This window comes from Balaenoptera physalus (genome assembly GCF_965194825.1).
Source record: "Balaenoptera physalus genome assembly, chromosome: 1".
Lineage (NCBI taxonomy): Eukaryota > Metazoa > Chordata > Mammalia > Artiodactyla > Balaenopteridae > Balaenoptera > Balaenoptera physalus.
In genome coordinates, this window is record NC_138882.1 from 33,005,173 (window position 1) to 33,020,331 (window position 15,159).

Here is a 15,159-nt window from a genome sequence, read left to right on the forward strand (position 1 = left end):
TGCCTGCCAGTGCAGGGGACACGGGTTCGAGCCCTGGTCTGGGAAGATCCCACATGCCGCGGAGCAACTGGGCCCGTGAGCCACGACTGCTGAGCCTGCGCGTCTGGAGCCTGTGCTCCGCAAGAGGAGAGGCCACGACAGTGAGAGGCCCGCGCACCGTGATGAAGAGTGGCCCCCGCTCACCAGAACTGGAGAAAGCCCTCGCACAGAGGCGAAGACCCAACACACCCAAAAAAAAAAAAAAAAAAAAAAAGTAGAATTTTTCTCTTTCCTCACATTCTATATCCTACCCATCAGCAGGTCCTATCAAAGCTGTATTCCAAATAGATCCTACACCTGACCCCTCCCATCACCCTCCACCATTCCCTCTGTGGTCTAAGCCACCACCACTCCCGACCGAGACTGCACAATAACCTCTGGTGAGGTCTCTCCCGCTTCTCTCCACGTTACTCTATGGTAACTTCTCCATGAAGCAGATTTTAAAAATACATTAAAAAATCAGATCACAACACTCTTCTGCTTAAAACTTTCCAATGGCTTCTTCAAATCTAAACTCATTGTTGCCATGACTTTTGGGGCTTGATGACCTTGACCATCCCGTGTCTCCTTCTTTCACTTCATTTAGGCTGCTGCTCACACACCGTCTCCCCAGAGAGGCCTTTGCCGAAGGCCCCTCTGCAGTGTCTCTCCCTCTTTCACCTCTGCCCCTGATCCCTTAACTTACACTTCCTTATTCTTCTAAGCACTTATTACTACCTCATGTTTCTGTAATTGTCTGTGTCCTCTGCTGGAACACGAGCCAAATGGTATCCAGGCATTTGTCTCTTATTTCACAATGTATTCTTACATCTTACGACCGTGCCCAGCACACAGTAGGTGTTCAATAAGTATCTGTTGGGCTGGAGGAATCAACATAGGTCCCTACGTAAACTTCCAGTGGCCGAAGCTAAGGCCTGATCAGTTGCTCCCTGGGAAGTCTACTCACTGGTTGAGGAAGGCAAAGAGGTATCTCATGATAATCAGAGTGGTTTTGGGCAGGACCAGGAGGACCTTCCGGATGTGCAGAGCTCTCTCCTGCAGGTTGTCCATTGCTGAAAGAAAAAAGCCATGCGTTACCCTCCACTGTAACTGAGATCCCAGGAAATAGTGGTCAGAAGGCCCTGACTAGCAGCGGGTGCAATATGGAGAGAAGCCAGTCAAGTCCACACAGCACTGGGCCAGTGTAAGGAGCTCCATCTCTGTGGCTTCTTGGGGTGGGGCTGTTGTGATGGGGCATGCAGGCTCCAGAACCTTCTCTGGGTCAGGACTTAAGATGTATGCTCCTTGGGCACAGAAGGGGTTGGAGATGCTCCCCAGAGCATCTACCACCCCCTTATTACAATACCACAGGCAAGGAGCTGACCAGAAACTGCTATGACTGCTCGACACCCAGCCTTGGAGGGCCTACATGTGGGGAGAGGGAGGGGCTGCACAGGTCCTGTCCTGCCCGCTCCACACGTGCATCACCTCATCCCCTGGACAAGTCTGGCTTATCTTCCCCCCTCCCTTATCTGCAGTGGGGATGAGGAGAATGTGGCCAGAGGCAAGAAATGGCAGGCCCCTGTGTAAGCAGTGATATCTGGGGAGAAAACCAGAGAACTTTCCTGACTCTTGTGCTGTGGACAGATTAATTCCAGGTACGGCCCTAGGCCTGTGCCTCCCTCATGGCCCGCCTCCCCACTTTCACGGTGTGCCGTGTGGATATTGTCATTTTCTAGGAGAGCCTCTCCGTGAAAAAGAAATGGGAGGTACTAGATCGGGAGCACATCTCAAGGGGAGGATTGGGCAGCCAAGGTATCTTGTACTGTCCTGGCAACCCCCATCCACTTACGGTATTCCACCTAGGCCCAGTCCTGGAAAAAGACATGAAGGTAGGAGGGATGCATATATTCAGTCACCCACAGAACGCATTTCCACTAGGACTCCCACAGATCGTGGGTAAACCAATAAAACAAGAGAGCTAGTTTCCTGAGTGCTCTGGGCCCCTCTCTCTGAATAACAGAGAGGGACGGTGCTCAGGAATCAAACTGGAAACTCGGGGGTGGGCGGTGGGGGATGAGGACCTTGGTTGATCTGGGAAGAAAAACTTTTCTCCATTTCAAAGGCATTGCCTCCTCCAGCCTCTGAAGCCACCATTTCAACGGCATCTGCTTCCAGAATGACCTAATACTAATCCAAGTTTCTGTGGACAACAAATGAGAGGGGGGTCCAGCATAATGATCTAAACTAAATGGCCAGGAATAGCTTTTCAAGCCCTAAATTTTAGAGTAAGAGGCAGAGAACCTCTAAGATACCTGCTTTATCTAAAGATCAAGTAGGGACTATCTCTCTCTGAGAAAATATATCACTACTTTTAAATATGCAGAGGCTTTTAGTCCTAGAAGAACACATATTAACACATCTCACAGGTAAGTCATGCCACATTTAAAGCAACAAGCAGGAAATATTTATAACACTTATGTATTCTCCCTTTGTATCATGAAAAGCACAAGCACTAATATATGAGCTTCTAATAGCTGAAAAGGACTGTGTCTTATATATGAACATAAATGTATTTTAATGAAGAAAGATAAAGCCCAGCGAAGCAACAGAGTTTAAAGTGAATCAGAAAGAAAAAAGCCAGGAGTTCTGACTTGTGATCCAGACTCTTCCTGAAAAGTCACTCTTTTTCCTCCCCTCCTAGGGGATAAAGGAGTGACAACAAGGAAGAGAAACTTCACCGAGGAAAAGGAAAAAAGGAAAATATTACTGGAAAGCTTATGAGAAAAAAAGACCCTGTGGAAATTTGTTATCTGTTGCTATGAGGTGCTCTGGCCCAGAAGCCAGTCTGAGGCCAGGATGATACTTACTGACGCAGGCCATTAGGTCATGGAAGATGTCCTTGGGGAAGAGAGGGTGTTCCAGCCCCCGGAAGTAAAGCTTCAGGACGCCAGCTATGGAGTCCATGTCATGGTCATTCTGGTCCCCAGCCAGGGGGTCCTCTCCTAAGGATAAGCAATCCCCCCAAAAAGGAAAGAGAGAGTGAGAGAGGTAAAAACAAACAGGATGAAGCAGAGGTGGTGGGGAAGGAGTGGCCTATTCAAATCTTCATGGCAGTCCCTCAGCTTTCTGCCCCACATGGTGGCCACGAGTAGGGCAACCGGGGACTAGCGAAAGCAAAGACTGCTTAGGCTCAGGGGCCCCGGGGCCAGAGGAGGGGCACAAAAGTCCGTTAACGTAAATTTGCTTGTGCCAGACTAGCTCAGGGACATTCCCTCTGGGCTGGGGATGGGACACAGCAATTGGCTCTCTCATGAGATCATGAAACCAGGCTGGGACTGAGTCCCTAGGGGAGGGAAATGAGGCCAGGGAGGCCAGCCCCTCTGATTAGCTCTCTCTCCTCTTGGCCTGTAACAAAGCACACCTACTTACAGGAGAACAATCATACTGGAGCTCCCTATGGAAAATTTCATATCAGATGTAATTAGATTTAATGATAGGACCAACCTCAAATTGAAACTATATATATCCATTTCAGTGACGGAAATTGCCAAAGCTTGCCCATTACCTTAATAGCCCACAAGATAATAAATGGGCTAAGATGAACAGGCGCATTCGCTCTGCCACCAAGGGTTCTGGATACAGCCATACACTGCCCAGATATCATAGTTAACTTCTTGGGTTTGGGTAGATCATCCGGAGGAGAGGGGCAGGATGAATGGGGCTGAGAAGGAGGAAACTGGGATGTACCCTGGCATCTCCCTGCATATCTGGGTGGGGGTGGGGGGATGTCTACAGGAGAGAAGGTGCTGGGCTGAAGACGGAGGCAAACTGGCTTGCTAACCTCTGGGTACCTCTCAGGGAGAAAGCGTGGAGCTAGTATCCTGGGGAGCTGGCAAACATTTGGTCTTATCTTTCAGGCTGTTTCCTCACCTCTCTCAAAGGCGTTTTTGATGTCATTCACTTCCACCTGGGATCCTGACACTCGGAAGATTCCCTCATGCTGTAGTCCTAGAAAGACAGGGAAAAGTGATCAAGGAGACAAAAAAGCAAATTCACCACCACGGCTCCAAGCCTAGTTGAGTGTCTGTCTCCCTCAGCCAGTGTGTATTTAAGCATCCTGTCTCTCTTCTTCAGGCCAGAGGAGAAAGCCTATACAAGGATGGTGGAAAAGTCACTGGAATGAATATGAGGCATTGGTCTAAAGAAAGCACCGAGTCAGAGACTTAAGGGAAGAGATGTCTACATCATTTCTGATTCTGACAGAGTCTATGAGGTAGGCTCCTTCTCCAGCCTTTGCTTCTCTGTCCCCAGCTGCAAAGTAGGGAAGTGATTCCTGGCACCTGCTTATCCCTAAGGGTCAGGGATGAGATTTGGGGACATGGCAGGCAAGCCACTACACACCACCAGAGTTTCATAGGGTCTGAGATCATACTTAGTGCTTTAGCTGTTCTAACACTGTTCGGCTGTTCTAGAGAACAATGCTTTCACTACTTATGAAAAAGGGAGGACATAAATTGGTACAACCACTATGGAGAACAGTACGGAGGTTCCTTAAAAAACTAAAAATAGAATTACCATATGATCCAGCAATCCCACTCCTGGGCATATATCTGGAGAAAGCCATAATTCGAAAAGAGACATGCACCCCAATGATCATTGCAGCATTATTTACAACAGCGGTCCCCAACCTCTTTGGCACCAGGGAGCAGTTTTGTGGAAGACAATTTTTCCAGGGATGGTGGGTGGGGGTGGGCAGGATGGTTCAGGCAGTAATGCGAGCGATGGGGAGCGGCAGATGAAGCTTTGCTTGCTCACCCGCCGCTCACCTCATGCTGTGCGGCCCAGTTCCTAACAGGCCGCAGACTGGTACCGGTCTGTGGCCTGTGGGTTGGGGACCCCCAATTTACAGTAGCCAGGACATGGAAGCAACTTAAACGTCCATTGACAGATGAATGGATAAAGAAGATGTGGTACATATATACAAGGGAATATTACTCAGCCATAAAAAAGAATGAAATTATGCCATTTGCAGCAACATGGATGGAACTAGAGATTATCATGCTAAGTAAAGTTAAGTCAGACAGGGAAAGACAAATATCATATGATATCACTTATATGTGGAATCTAAAAAAATGATACAGGGACTTCCCTGGTGGCCCAGTGGTAAAGAATCAGCCTTCCAATACAGGGGACGCAGGTTCGATCCCTGGTCGGGGAACTAAGATCCCACATGCCGTGGGGCAACAAAGCCCGCGTGCCACAACTACTGAGCTCGCAGGCCTCAACGAGAGAGCCCGCATGCCGCAAACTAGAGCCTACGTGCCCTGGAGCCCGCACGCCACAACTAGAGAGAAGCCCGCGCTGCAGGGAGAGATCCTGCATGCCTCAACAAAGACCCTGTGTGCCGCACTAAGACCCAACGCAGCCAAAAAATAAATTAAATAAATAAATTAAATAAATAAATATTTTTTAAAAACCTAAAAAATAGGGGCTTCCCTGGTGGCACAGTGGTTGAGAATCTGCCTGCCAATGCAGGGGACACGGGTTCGAGCCCTGGTCTGGGAAGATCCCACATGCCGTGGAGCAACTAGGCCCGTGAGCCACAACTACTGAGCCTGCGCGTCTGGAGCTTGTGCTCCGCAACAAGAGAGGCCACGATAATGAGAGGCCCGCGCACTGCGATGAAGAGTGGCCCCCGCTTGCCGCAACTGGAGAAAGCCCTCGCACAGAAACGAAGACCCAACACAGCCAAAAATAAAAATAAATAAAATAAAGAATTACCAAAAAAAAAAAAAAAAAGAGTAAGATATTAAAAAAAAAAGTTAAATGCCTGTAAAAAAAAAAAAAAAAAAAAACCTAAAAAATAAAAGATACAAACTTATATACAGAACAGAAACAGACTCACAGACTTCGAATACAAATTTATGGTTACCAAAGGGGAAAGATGGCGGGGAGGGATAAATTAGGAGGTTGGGATCAACATACACACACTACTATATATAAAATAGATAATCAACAAGGACCTACTATATAGCACAGGGAACTCTACTCAATATTCTGTAATAACCTATATGGGAAAAGAATCTGAAAAAGAATGGATACATGTATATGTATAACTGAATCACTTTGCTGTACACCTGAAACTAACACAACATTGTAAGTCAACCATATTTAAATGTAAAATTAAAAAAAAACAGAGAAAGAAAGAAAAAGGGAGGACATGAAAAGACAAGTGATCAGGCACTGCATTGCAGGCACTGTGCCAGCCACTGGTCCTTGACTGCAGTTTGACTCTAAAGGCAACATGCCTCAATGCCACACTAGAATAATGTGCACGAAAACGATGTCTTTTTGAAGTTTGTTAGGGTAAAAATAATAATAGAAAATTAATACATGTGTGGTGATTGCCTATGTGCTTATAGCCACATAAAGCAGGGGTTACCAGCAAGCCCATTTTCTAGGTGAGGGGATTGATAAGGGATGACCAGCATTAGGTTATACAGGTGATAAGAGCCAGATCCAGGGGCCCAGGTTTCCTGGCTGCAATCATGTACTCATTTCTCAATGCCAGGCTTGTGAGTCCTATTGGAGTGAAAGCGCAGAGGGTGGGGGATCCCATTTGTCAGTCTGACGGTGGATACGGCTCACAGAGAGCAACCCCACATGCAACTCAGAACTGGGGAGGGATCCAGGAAGCGTGAGCCCAGGGGCTGGACTGAGCTAGCATCTTTTATCATATCAGGCCTGTCCGGTTTTTCTCAAGAGCACCGTGGCTCAAACTTGGACATTTCGTCAAAGTCCCTCTGTTACAGCACGATCCATCAAAATTCTTGAATCTCAAACAAATTTCTTCTTTGGAAAGCAAAATAGAATAATGCTACATTTTGCCCACTGTTTTAGGACTCCCCTGTTGATGGGGGTGGTGTGGTAGTGGTGACTGGTTTCTATCAGCTAGACCTTTGCAGTAAACCACACAGGCCAGGACTGAATCCCGAACCCAACTGTAGCAATAGTAAGAAGGAAGCAGGGGGAATTTAATTACCTGGCTTGTAATAGGACTTAAGTTGTCTGTTCCTCTAGGGGAATCTCCAGAATATCCCTCACAGAATGGCAGGCAATGTTAAGACCCCAATGTAACAGTACCATATTAGTTATCAATGGGGTGTGACAGTCAGATAATGCCGTATAAACAAAGAATGTAAACAGCAAGTTTCTGACAGAAACAGTCATCTACTCAGCGACTCGTCGAAAACCCAGTATAATATAAGGAACTGTCATCTCAGGGACCAGGCTACTCAGTCTCATTGGTGCAGCCAACAGTTTGCTGAGAGAGGATCATCTCGGTACTTTTGGTAGATTAGACATCAAGGACAAGCCAATGTGGCCCACGGGCCCAGAACAAGAAGAAATCAGAGGAGAGCTTATTGGAAACCAGGCAGCAGGCCTGAGGCACACCGAGGTCCCTTTCTGTCTGGTTTCCATTTCCCTTTGAGAACCCAGGCTTTAGAAGGGCCAACATGTGTTCTTGCTCAACAGATAGAATCTTTAGAGTGTCGAATCTGATGATTCTGAAAGTAGGAACATTAATAAATGGTCGGTTTCCAGAAAGTGAAGGGGAAAAGCACTTGGCTTTTTATTATAATGCAGGTAAGGCCTCACATAAGCAAGCTGACACATGCATGACCTTTCTCATTTTTCCTTAGTGCTCACTAACATAAAAGTATAAAGCCAATCAGACTTGGGTAAGTTATTTGGAAACGGCACAAAACCTTCCATTTTGCGCTGGATCCAGCTGTTGCCCAGAGTTGCTCTCCTAGAGAAGTCTTGAAATGATTGCTACAACACCACGTCTTGCTCACATGTCTCTGCTCCCTTCCTCACGAAAATGGTGGGGTTTTTCCATCCTGATCGAGTCTCAGTTGTTCCTCACAACCCTTCTCTTCCTTTAAGTCTTCCTGGATCACCCGAACCCACCATTTACAAGTGAGCCTCAGCTTTCTCATCTGTATAATGGGGACTAGAACATCTACCTCCCAGGGAACATGAAGATAGTGAGGATGTGCAAATGTTGGCAGTTGGTGGGCCACAGATGTGTTTGGGGTTGACAAAAGTTATGGACCCTATCCTCACTAAATGCACATATACAAACATTTTATCCATCATCTTTAGGGAGTTCAGGAATACCTTAAGTCCCTATCAGGGGGAAAAAATTCAATTTGCTGAACAATTTTTTTTTTCTGGACACACCACACGGCTTTCGGGATCTTAGTTCCCTGACCAGGGATTGGACCTGTGCCCCCTGTCGCAGAAGCGTGGAGTCCTAGCCACTGGACACCAGGGGATTCCCTGAACAAATGTTTTTTGAACAGCTACTATATACTAAGGTTTTTTTTCTTCTTTAAATCAACAATATATTTATTTGCTTCATCTTATAATATTTACACATAAAATGGCTTCAGAATTGCTAGCTCACCACCCTGTGATAAAAACAATTACCGACTACTGTGCATTATTTTTTTACAGTTCTTTTTGTTGTTAGACTTACAGTATATAATCAAAATACTGTTTTTCAAAGAAACTTAGATTATTTTCTTCCTCATCTCCTCAGTGTGCCTATGTTATTCATCTGTAATACAGTTAGGTTTATTTGTTACCTTTTGTATTCCATTTGGAGTTTTACCCACATCCTTGTTTTATATATTTGTTTATTTATCTTTTGAGTAGGGAAAACACCCATGTAGTTCTAAAAGTCAAAATTACACAAAAAGGAATACTCAGAGAAATGTCACTCTTCTCCCATTTCTCATTCCCCCATTCTTTTCACTCTTTTGACCCATTCATATAAATAACCAGTCAAATATTAGTTTCTGGATTCATCCTTCCTGTATTTCTTCTTGCAGAAGTGACAAGGCACATGTATATTCTTATACCCTCTTCTTTCTTACATGAAAGGCAGCATGCTATAGATACTCTTTTGCCCTTTGCTTTTTTCCACTTGACAATATATCCTGGCAATCTCACCAGGTCATTTCATGGACATCTTCCTCATTCTTTTTTGCAGCTGCATAGTTTCCCACTGTGTGCATATACCATAGTTTATTCATCTATTCTTCCATGTATGGCATTTAGGTTGTTTTGAGATTTACTTTTTTTTTTTAAATTTTATTTATTTATTTATTATTTATGGCTGTGTTGGGTCTTCGTTTCTGTGCAAGGGCTTTCTCTAGTTGCGGCAAGTGGGGGCCACTCTTCATCGCGGTGCGTGGGCCTCTCACTATCGCAGCCTCTTTTGTTGCGGAGCACAGGCTCCAGACGCGCAGGCTCAGTAATTGTGGCTCACGGGCCTAACTGCTCCACGGCATGTGGGATCTTCCCAGACCAGGGCTCAAACCCGTGTCCCCTGCACTGGCAGGCAGATTCTCAACCACTGTGCCACCAGGGAAGCCCTAGGTTGTTTTGTTTCTAATATTTTGCAATTACAAATGAGGTTGCAATAAATAACCTTATGCAAATGTACTTCCGTATTTTGGAGGTGTATCTTCATGGTAAATTCCTAGAAGGACTGCTGGATCAGATCAGTGCATATGTAGTTTTGTTAGACGCTGTCAAATTCCCCTCCAAAAGGGTTGTATGGGTTTGCATTCCCATCAGCAATATGTGAGCATACCTGTTTCCCCAGAGCCTCACTACAGAAACATGCTAAGTTTTGGTTTCCGCATGTACTGTGCCTGTACAGGGGCAGGGACAGTACATTCAAGCCACGATATCCAGAACCCATCCACTTCTCAACAACTCCACAGCTGATGCCCTATGCCATGTCTTCCCTGGGCTACTGCAGCAGCCTCCTATTTCCTCCTATGGTCTTATCTCTACACAGAAGCCTGGAATCCTTTAGAAAGATCACTCCCTGTTCATAAATTCTCCAACAGCGTCCCACTCACTTAGAATAAAATCCAAACACCTACTTTAGTCGACAAAACTCTAAGAGTCTGGCCTCTGGCTTCATCTCCTGCCACTCTCTTCTCCACTTACTCTGCTCCAGCCACACTGGCATCCTGCGTGCTGGTCCTTGCATATGCCAAGGATCTCTGCATGTGATGTTTCCTCTCCCCAGAACACTCTTCCCCAGATACCCATGTGGCTCACTCCCTGACTTCCTTCAGGATGGCAAATGCCAACTTCTTGGGTGACCTAAGAGTTTCTCTGAACAATCCACCCAGAACAGTATGCCCTCTCCATTCTCCATCTCCTCACCTTGCTTTATTTTTCTTCATGACACTCACCAACACCTGATATATATTACTTTATTTATCAACTGATCATCTATTTATTGGTCCTTTAGTAGAATGTAAGGTTCATGAACACAGGAACTTTTTCTTGGTACACAATGAGCAATCAATATACACACAGACGGTCCTCAACTTACAATGGTTTGACTTCAGACTTTTCGACTTTATGATGGTACAAAAGCGATACACATCCAGTAGAATCTGTACTTGGAATTTTGATCTTTCCTGGGCTATTGATACGTGGTACAGTACTCTCTCGTGATGCTGGGCAGCAGTCATGGGCTGCAGCTCCCAGCCAGCCATGCAAACACGAGGGTAAACAAACGATACACTTACAATCATTCTGTACCCAGATAACCACCCTGTTTTTCACTCAGTAGAGTATTCAATAAATTACACGAGACATTCAACACTTTATTATAAAACTGGCTTTATGTTAGATGATTTTACCCAACCGTAGGCTAATGTAAGTGTTCTAAGCACGTTTAAGGTAGGCTAGGCTAAGCTATACATGTTTGTGTATAAGGCTTGCAGGTTAGGTGTATTAAATGCATTTTCGACTTTAGATATTTTCAACTTACGATGGGTTGATCGGGATATAACCCTATCATAAGCTGAGGAAGATGTGTGCTTGCTGAATGAATGAATGAACAGAATGTATAGATGACAGGATCCGAGTTCAGACTCTCTTGTTCCTATTGTCCTTTAGGCACAGATAATTCCTCCTCCCCTGAACTCAGTTTGGACTTATCTTTGCCAACTGCTTCACTATTAATCATTACCATCTTGTGAAATTTCTTATACTGCTATTCTGAATTACTACAGCTTATCTCTTTTTATTTAACTTTTTACTTGCTTATTTATTTTCTCCCAACTGCGTCTTAAAACCAAGTAAAGACAGGGTTACCCCTGTTTTTGTTTTCCTATTTGGCAATGCATGGTGCCCAGCACCGATCAGGGGCTTGATAAATATTTGTTGACTGTTCAAGAGTGCTATACAATGCTGTTACTTCTGGTGGATGGAGATACAATGAAAAAATTGTAGCTGATTAGAATGGCATAAGTCGTAAACATGCTAACATAATTATTATTCCAAAAATAAACCCAAGCAATGCCCCAGTTTATTGGGAGAGAGGAAGGAGAGGAAGGGAGAGAACGGCTGCTTCTGAATTGAGACCAGCGATCATCTACATACCTCCTTAGCGCCAAGAAGGTCATTCTGTCACTTTACTTATAACTAGGCAGGATAACATCTAAAAACAATTTCTGATGCCCAGTTCCTAGAAATCTTCATGGTGCTTGCTCAGATATCTGTGTTTTCTAAACACTCTTACACTTGAAAGGCTCAATTCATCTCTTTCCCTAAATTCTGTCCAACCAGCCTAGGAGCTGGTGAGGAATGGATTTATGAGATTCAGCGTCATCCAAGCAGAAGACAGCGTGACTTAGGTTGAGAAGAAGCCAGCCCTGCCAGACTCTCAAATGTTGGCTGCAACCTTAAGAGCAGCTACTAACTGAGCTCTGGAGATGTCCTAAACAGTGAGACCAAACCAGAACAAAAACTGAATATTACCAGGAGTCAATGCAATATTGTAAAAGGAGCTTGTTTTCAAAGCAGTCTGCTGCAGAAAGCCAATGTGACACAAAGGTCCAGCCTATGCAGTGGGAGATACCAACATGGGCAAAGACGGTGAGTAATGGCGAAACTAGCGTCACCACATTGGACCAGCTAGACTTACTCACATAACAGCTATAATTTAAAACTCACTCTAAGCTAGAAAAGAGAGTGTGGTAAGTGGCTCAGGCACCTGGGGGTCAAAAATACATGATATTTTTCTCTCAATGTCTAGGTGTGGCCATTCTGAGGTAGCAAACATTATGTGAACAAATAAGATTTTATTCCTCTTTGGAGAATGTCAGGATGGGAAGTCAATCTCTATTCTTACTCTATAAAGAATTCCTGGAAGTTCTTCCCAGTTCTTGCACAAATATGGGCAAGGCTGTAATCCTGCTTACCGTGTCTGCTGATAAACCGGATACAGCTTTCTACCACCAAAGGAATTGCCTGGCTGGAATCCTAAAAAGCCAAAGAAACACAACATTAGAATCTTCAAAGAGAGATAGCCCAGGGTCAGAGAAAATGAGCCAAAACCGTGTGGAACTTGTCTCAGCTGGATCAGTGGCTGGTCCACAAGAAGCATCCAGCCTGGCCTCCACGCTCCAAAGCACGTGCACAACCATCTACTTGGAATGCCTCATACCGATGTCTTAAATTCAGCGCGTCCTTATGAAACTGATCATTTTTATCCCACGCTCCCCCCACCCCCGCAGCCATACAATCAATCAATACATACATATATTCTGTCAAGTTTGCCTCCTAAATCTATTTATTTCTCTCCATCTCTACTGCCACCAACCCAGTCCAATCCACCAGTATCTCCACTCCCATCCCTGTCGTCCTCCAAACCAGTTTTTCTTCCCTCATATTGGTTAGATGATCTTTAAAGGTGCACATTCCATCGTTTACTTTCTAGGCTAAACTCTTTCAAGGACTTCTCGCTACTTTCTGTAGCAGCCTTTTGTGTCTGGGGTCCTGTCTTAGCCTCCAGTTTTGTCTCCTTCTGCTCCTCCTCCCACTCTGCTTCAGCCACACTGGCCTTCCTTCCACTCCTCAGTAAGGCCTCCTTTGCTCATGGCTTTGCGTGAGCTGCTGGAATGCTCTCCTCACCCCGGACCCCCACCCCCAGGGTCTCAGTGCAAGTATCACTTCCTCAGGGATGCTTTTCCAGACTCCCCGGATGAGATCAGAGCCCCTGTCTATGGGGTCTCAGCACCTTGTACTTGGCCTTCACAGCCTGATTGTGACTTAATTGTGTGGGTATGAATATTTGTTTGCATTTGTCACCATTATAGCTCGAGTTCCACAGGGCAGATCCTATGTCAGTTCTTGGTGTCCAGCTCTGGCCATGATGCTCTCATATAGCAGGTGCTCAATTAATATCAGTGGAAGGTAGCAGAATGAATCAATGGGAGCATCAGAAAGGGGGTTTGTTTGGCATAAAAGGCAAGAAAGAAAAAAACCTAACTCTTGGAAATAGTGGAAACTAATTGGTACTAACTTAAGCAGCAGGTCTCCCAGATATCAATCTTTGCTCTGCCATTTTTGCTCTACAATCCTGCCATTTATTTAACTTCTTTTGGCCTTAATTTGGTATCTACAAACTGGGGAGGGGGATTGGTGGTGAGGAGAGTAATATTTCCTATTGGCACATGAACACAGTGCTTAGCATTTACAAAAGAATTCATAGAGGTGTTGGGTATTAAGTGCTTTAGATAGATTGGTCCTGGTAACAACCCTATGGGATGTGTACTATTATTATCCTCATTTGACAAGTGAGGAAATGAAGGCTTAGCAAGGTGAAATAGCTGCTTACGGTGACACAGTTGCTAAGGAGAAGAGCCAGGATTCAAACCCAGGCAGTCTCCCCCTGAGACTGAGCATCTCACTACCACCCATACTGCATCCTAGGAGCTTGGCAAACATAGTCAGGTGTGAATACCAAATATTACTGAAAACCAGTAGGGTTTTCTAGTGCAGCTAAACGCACAATCACTCAGTTACAGGGAAGGAAGGGACCAGGCAGAGTGACCTTAATCCTAGTTAGAAAGGGCTTTAGATGTTCAGGACAGAGACTGGGTTCTCCAGTAGGATGGGTCCTGTGGCTTCTGCCCATTTCACAGGTTTGTTTGTGCCTCTCCCCCGGCCCTAAATTTTCAACTGTAGCCGGGGGTTTGGCCCCTAATAGAGAAGCAGCTGGGTCTCATGAAGATGCCAGGCTGAGAGAAGAGCTGGCATGGCCTCCAGCTCCTGAGCTTGCTGGGAAGCCAGGATGCTGCCAGAGGACATACTGTGTACCAAAGTGCAGCTAGCGTCAGGAAGGTCTCAGAGACCCAAATGCTCGTCTCATGACCCCCAGACCCGTCTGCTTCCTCCAGCTCTCCAGCTTCAGTAGCCGGTGTCTGACTTCTTGTTGCCATCAGTAAATTCTACCAGTCAGCCTAGGCTGGTCTCAGAGGAAGAATCTTTGTCAGCTCTTCCTTACACTAATGAAGAAACTGGGTTCCACTATAAAAAAAAACCCAAACCTAATTTTTTGGAGGTCTTTTTATGTTTACAAACATTGTTATTATACTTTTCATTCACAAACAGTAGTAGCAGTGATAATGAGGACAGTGATATGAGGGTTTGTAAAGTTTTTCTGGTCCTAAGACCCAGAGGGAGGGATGTTGGGAAGCTCACAGGTTATGGTCTCAATAAGTTACGTGAGTGCAAAATTCTGCCTAAACTTGTGGTAAAAGGAATATCAATGATAGCTAAAGGGAAGCATGCAGGGTTGCAGAAAGCAAGGCATCAAAGACATTAACCTGCATGTCCATGGTTACCAGAAGTAGCCCAGAGGATAATTTGTGGCAGACAAGAGTGGGCCAGAGATGACCTGTCCTACTGCAGAGGAGTATTTTCCTAGTCCCCACTGCTCCAGTGGAGCTTAAGTCAGAGTCCAGTGAAAACAAAGGACAAAGGACATTGCAAGGACAAAGCCATGAAGGCTTCAGACTCTCTCCTTGTAATGTTTCTGAGCTCCGAGTGAATCCATTTCCCCAGGACGTGCCCTGGTGAAGACCCTCACTTCACCATAGATCTTGCATACAACTGACTGAGCAGTGTCTATGTGTGTTCTTATTCAGTGTCTGTCTCTCCCTTTCTTCCTCTCTCCTTCCCCCCTCCAGTGTTAGAATCCATGTCAGTTTAATTCTTTTGTTCATAATATTTTTGGTCATTTAACCCCAA

The 15,159-nt window shown here is 45.2% G+C and overlaps 1 protein-coding gene across 9 annotated transcripts in view; it reads right to left on the minus strand.

The window, feature by feature from the left end:
* Positions 1-15,159, minus strand: part of SRGAP2 (SLIT-ROBO Rho GTPase activating protein 2) — a 235,405-nt gene that overhangs the window by 26,005 nt on the left and 194,241 nt on the right. For all 9 annotated transcript variants that reach the window (XM_082459154.1, XM_082459152.1, XM_082459153.1 and 6 more), the window contains 4 exons: positions 12,327-12,387; positions 3,952-4,029; positions 2,889-3,023; positions 986-1,091 (listed from right to left, as the gene is read on the minus strand). In XM_082459154.1, coding sequence (XP_082315280.1) covers positions 986-1,091; positions 2,889-3,023; positions 3,952-4,029; positions 12,327-12,387 — 380 coding nt within the window. The remainder of the gene's footprint in view (positions 1-985; positions 1,092-2,888; positions 3,024-3,951; positions 4,030-12,326; positions 12,388-15,159) is intronic.